Source organism: Phoxinus phoxinus (genome assembly GCF_949152265.1).
Source record: "Phoxinus phoxinus genome assembly, chromosome: 9".
NCBI classification, from domain to species: domain Eukaryota; kingdom Metazoa; phylum Chordata; class Actinopteri; order Cypriniformes; family Leuciscidae; genus Phoxinus; species Phoxinus phoxinus.
The window spans coordinates 24,191,532-24,196,660 of record NC_136884.1 but is presented as its reverse complement, the minus strand read 5'-3'; the positions used below and the strand labels follow the sequence as shown (position 1 = coordinate 24,196,660).

At 34.8% G+C, this 5,129-nt stretch overlaps 1 protein-coding gene across 1 annotated transcript; it reads left to right on the top strand.

Annotated features, from left to right (window-relative positions):
• The first annotated feature begins 800 nt into the window (after window positions 1–800).
• LOC307004382 (membrane-spanning 4-domains subfamily A member 4A-like) lies at window positions 801–4,674 on the top strand. The gene is made up of 7 exons (XM_079623528.1): window positions 801–879; window positions 1,415–1,595; window positions 1,886–2,005; window positions 2,093–2,149; window positions 3,645–3,821; window positions 4,190–4,327; window positions 4,516–4,674. Exons 2-7 carry the CDS (start codon window positions 1,428–1,430, stop codon window positions 4,522–4,524), a joined length of 669 nt encoding a protein of 222 aa, XP_079479654.1. The 5' UTR covers window positions 801–879; window positions 1,415–1,427; the 3' UTR covers window positions 4,525–4,674.
• Window positions 4,675–5,129: the final 455 nt, after the last annotated feature.

Here is a 5,129-nt window from a genome sequence, read left to right as displayed (position 1 = left end):
AATTGATTATAATAATTTAAGGGCTTTCTCCATCATTTGTTGTTTAAGTGTCCAACTACAGGGTTTGTGTGTGTGTGTGTGTGTGTGTGTGTGTGTGTGTGTGTGTTCTTGTTTAACCTACATTGAGTGGACCAAATGTCCCCACAAAGATAGTAAAATGTGAAAATGTTGACATTGTGGGGCCATTTGGTCCGGCCTAATGAGGAAAACTGCTTATAAATCATACCAAGTGATGTTTTTTGAAAAATGTAAATATGCATAACGTTTTCCGTGATGGGTAGGTTTAGGGGTAGGGTTAGTGTAAGGGGATAGAATATACAGTTTGTACAGTATAAAAACCATTACATCTATGGAAAGATATAAAATAAGTTTGTGTGAGTGGTTCAGATATACCCTGAGTTATGGGAATAAAATGTCTCTACAAAGATGGTAATATACAAAACCCCTGTCCTTGTGGAGACATGTTTTGGTCCCCATGAGGGAAACATTATAAGATAATGATTGACAGTTTGTGTGTTTTTCTTGTAAAAATGCAGAAAGTTTTGTGATGGGTAGTTAAGGGGTAGGTGTAGGGTTATGAGTTAGAAAATACTGTTTGTACACTATAAAAAAAAATCATTATCTCTATTTTTAGTTCAAAGTTATCATAGTTCATAGATCATAGTTACGGTAGTAGAATGTCTAAAGTTGAGTAACAAAATAAAGTATAGTCGTAAACCCTTTGAATTTTTGGAGGAAGGGCATCAACATAATCCTATAGTATAAGTATAAAGCAAACTCAGTTAAAGCAAGCTCCTCCTCAGCGGTTCTTCACAGTCCACAAACACAAAGATAAGCCATTAGAGCAGACATCTACTTCAACTTCTCATTTAATTTCAGGTAATATATTTTATGCATCAGTTAATGTCTATACTTTTTTTTTTTTGTTATATTGTCTGTATTTATATACACACGTTGATATCAATTTAAAAAATATATAATCTTTTGACTTGCTCATTTATTGTTATGGTTCATAACATAACAATTTTCCATTTCTTCAAGTTTTGTTATTTGTTTGGACATATGGCAATTTTTTTTTGAAGAATGTAGATTTTATCCTCTGATCTTTTAGAAGAGAGGAGAAACTCCAAAGGCATATAAAAATAAAAATAAAATACTCTATACGTATATCTTAACTGTTTCTCTCAGAAAATCAAATGAATGTGATATGATTATATATTAAAGTGCCAACATTTTTAACTGTGCAATCCTTTTATTAACTTTTTTATTACAGTGTATAAAACCCTGACAGTCTCACAGTTTTATTAGTCAATCTGGACAAAGGCATTAGCTAATGCTTTTAATATATATATCCTGTACTGTGCATGAAACGCAAAAAAAAAAAAAGAGGCACATTTTAAATGATTAATTACAGGTGAAAACTTACAATGGAAACCAGCAAAGTCATCTCAATTGATAAAGCTACAGTTGTCATCCAAGTAAACCCACAGGCGGCTCAAAATACTGTTATTTGTGATGATGGACAGCAGACCAGAGGAGTATATCACAATACGGCTCTCGCTGGATTTTTCAAAGCACAACCAAAGGCATTGGGGGTAATGCATTTAATGATGAATTATAATTATGATTTGAGGAATATTTTTAGTGTCTCATTTCCATGTGTGCTAAAATTAACTAATTCAAAGTTGCTGTCATATGGTCTCAAATTAATATGTTTGTGTTGGTCCAATTGCCTTTAGACTGTAGTGCATAAAACATTAATAGAGATTATTTTGTGTGCATGCGCGTGTGTGTGTGTGTGTGTGTGTGTGTGTGTGTGTGTGTGCAAACATAATATGCCATCATGCAAAAATATAAATACTTGACCCTTATCTACCTTCTCTAGACTGCCCAAATAATGATTGGGGTGGTGAGTTTCTTGGTTGGTATCGTACCCACCACAGTTCTCAACGAATACCCAGATATTCTTGTCAAAAGTGGCATAACCTACTGGGGTTCCCTTATTGTAAGTTAATAAAACAATTTTTTGCTTTATAACCTCTCATTTTTAATTACCATAAAGAACTTGAAATGTCCTTTGTTTTTCTCTCAGGACATCAGTGCTGGATCTCTGTCTGTTGCTGCGCAGAATAAACTTAATCCACGGGTCGTACGTACATTTGCTTAAATCTGTGGGGATAACTCTTCTTTTAATAGTCAATAATAGTGTATGTATATATTGTTTTCACCGAGGTTGCATTTGTTTGATCATAAATACAGTAAAAGCTGCAATGTTGTGATATATTATTCCAATTTAAAATAACTTTTCCCTTTGAATGCATTTTTTTCTCTCTTTTTTTATTCCCAAAGACAAATGCTATTGTTTTTTCAGAATTTGCATTTTTTACATTTTCAATCCCTCTCTAACCAACCAAAGGGGGTATTTATAGTCCGCCTTCCAATGTTTTAACAGTAAACTATCGAGCAAAGATGTAATGATCAGTATATTCGCAGGTGTTTTTATTAATAGAATAGTAAACGTGTTTATATCTATCCCTTTAAAAACAGTACGTAGTTAGCAGAGATTACTCACTGGCAGCGGCGGTCACGTTGATCTGTTGTTCGAAAAAGGCTTCAGCTACAGGTGCTGACTCGAAAGTGAAGGTTTCCTGTCGTATGTAAATCGCAAGTGGTAGAGAAATCTGAAACGGATCCCTTTTTGGTAGAGCATTGTTTTGATATTTTTGAAAGCAGTGCGCTTTTTGGAAAGTGCCGCGCTTAGGTCAGGATAAAATCTGAGAGTCTTCCCTCGGTATTGCAGTTTGTGTTGCCTGGCCCAGCGCAAAGCTCGTTCCTTCTCCTGGAATCGATGAAAACAGACGATAATGGGTCTTGGAGGAAGACCATCTCTGGTTTCTCGAAAACCTGATCCCCCATGATCAGGTCTTTTAGAAGATCCGTGGTAAACTTGATCATGTCCGATTAGATTTCGCTGTCCTCGGGAAGATTTACTGTCTAAACGGTTTAACAGTGCTTCGTTGGTTGCTTTTAACGCAGTAATGTCTACCTCCGCTTTAGCAAGGGCCTCAAAGTTTTCCCCAGCTGTTGTTTCCACGGTTTCTTGAAACAATTCTATGGAAAGTTGGATTGGTGCTAGGGAAGACTTAATCAACTCACTCATGTCCTCTGAGATATTCGCGCTTTCTTTCCAGCTCAGTAGTCAGCATACTCAAAAGCCCTATTCGCACAGGTTAAGTATTATCTGGAGACCTCTAGTTATTTGTAATAATTGCGGAGGTTGTCTGAGATCTTAAACTTGAAAGAAATAAAGATTTGACATTTATCGTTATAATTATTGATATCGACTGATACTGATTTTTTTTTTGCCATATTGCCCAGCCCTAAGACTGCATGCAGCAGGGTACAATGTTTTTTTTTATCATCATACATTTTGGCACCATCAAAAAAACAAAACAATAAAAAAATAAATCCACAATTCTTCTACGACCACAATACTTTCTATGGTAAGCTCTCTTCAGACCACATCGTCTGAAACTTGAAAGGATCCAGACATCTGACTCATCAGTTTATATAGTTAAAAATTGAGTTCAAGGTGTTTTTATAAGTAATATTAATGTCACTTTTCACATGATTTTTTTCTGTAGGTGAAAGCCTCTCTTGGAATGAATGTGATCAATGCCATAACTGCAGGGATTTCCATTGTTCTGATGATTATGGAGATAGTTCTCAGCTCACTGGTCTATCAAGGATGCTATAGCTACAGTCTTAACTATGATCGTCATGGCTACCAAACTATTGGGAAAATCTGTTCGAATTTAACGGTATTAAATGTTCAATGTTCAATACAAAAAAAAATAATGTAGTCTGTTTTTTTTATTATTTTCATTTCATTAACTTCATTCATCCAAAAATTACAATTGTGTCATCATTTAAAGTAATTTTTACAAATAAAGATTGTGATGGTATTTTTTCCCCATACAATTATAATAAACAGGGACTGGAGATTTCATTCTTCAAAATGATGCAAAGGCACCATAAAAGTATCATAAAAATGAGTAGTCCATGCGACTTGTGTGCTATGTTTCAAGTGTTCAAAAAGCGTTCAAATATTTAGAAACTCACTCAGTATAATTGATGGAATATTATATGTGAAACTACTTTAATATGATCATGTTGAATATTTTTTTAGAGATATGATCTGGGGATCAGTGGAATCTTGCTGGTGTTATCCATCCTTGAGTTCATCATCTCAATCTGTATCTCAGGATTTGCCTGCAAAGCCACCTGCAAAAAAGACTCTACAGTGGTCAATGTGGCACTAAACCAGGTAAATGATTTACAACATGCTTCATTGTACACTACATCCTTTTTTTCTACTGCTAAATTATTGTATTGTGTGACAGTGGGCTTTTTACTTCATTATTTATCTAAATATATCCTATAATACAGTCTTTATGGTGTGTGGATCTTGTTAGTCTCTTGTATACTAACATATCTTTGTCTGTTACTTCCCAGGGATACTGAGTCACAGTGAGGAGATCCTACCATCTAAACATTGGAAGGAATTTATATCTCTTATATATATATGCTCCTAAGCTAGCTTTTTTATTATTACTTTTCTATCTGTTCAAGTGTTACAGGAGCTGAACAGAATATATATATATATTTGAAAATGAAAGTTCTTGAAAGTGAAAGTAATTTAATGAAAGTCATTAAATTATTTGCTTGTTGACAGACACATTTGTGTCTCTGGCGTGTCTTTTTTGTTTAAAGGGGTGGTAAAGTATGATTTCACTTTTCTAACTTTAGTTAGTGTGTAATGTTGCTGTTTGAGCATAAACAACATCTGCAAAGTTACAACGCTCAAAGTTCAAAGCAAAGGAAGATATTTGCTTTTAAAGAAAAGGACTACAACAAACGGCTGGTAGGGACTACACGACATTCCTCCCGGGTTAGTGACATCAGCAAGCCTAAAATGTACATAAACTAGCCCCTGGGAACACAGTCCATATGTTGAGGAGAGGAAGAGTTGTTGTATACGAGTACATTTGTGAGTCAGCTCAAGCATTCATCTTTTCACATGCAATCAAAAGTCACTCTGTGTGCATCTCAGAACAGTTCCTATACGA

Bases quoted from the DNA above. Each gene is read 5' to 3' on its own strand.
- LOC307004382 (XM_079623528.1), top strand. From the start codon at position 1,428: ATGGAAACCAGCAAAGTCATCTCAATTGATAAAGCTACAGTTGTCATC. The intron at 2,150-3,644 runs GTACGTACATTT...TTTTTTCTGTAG, and splicing joins ATAAACTTAATCCACGGGTC to GTGAAAGCCTCTCTTGGAAT. The intron at 3,822-4,189 runs GTATTAAATGTT...ATATTTTTTTAG, and splicing joins AAATCTGTTCGAATTTAACG to AGATATGATCTGGGGATCAG.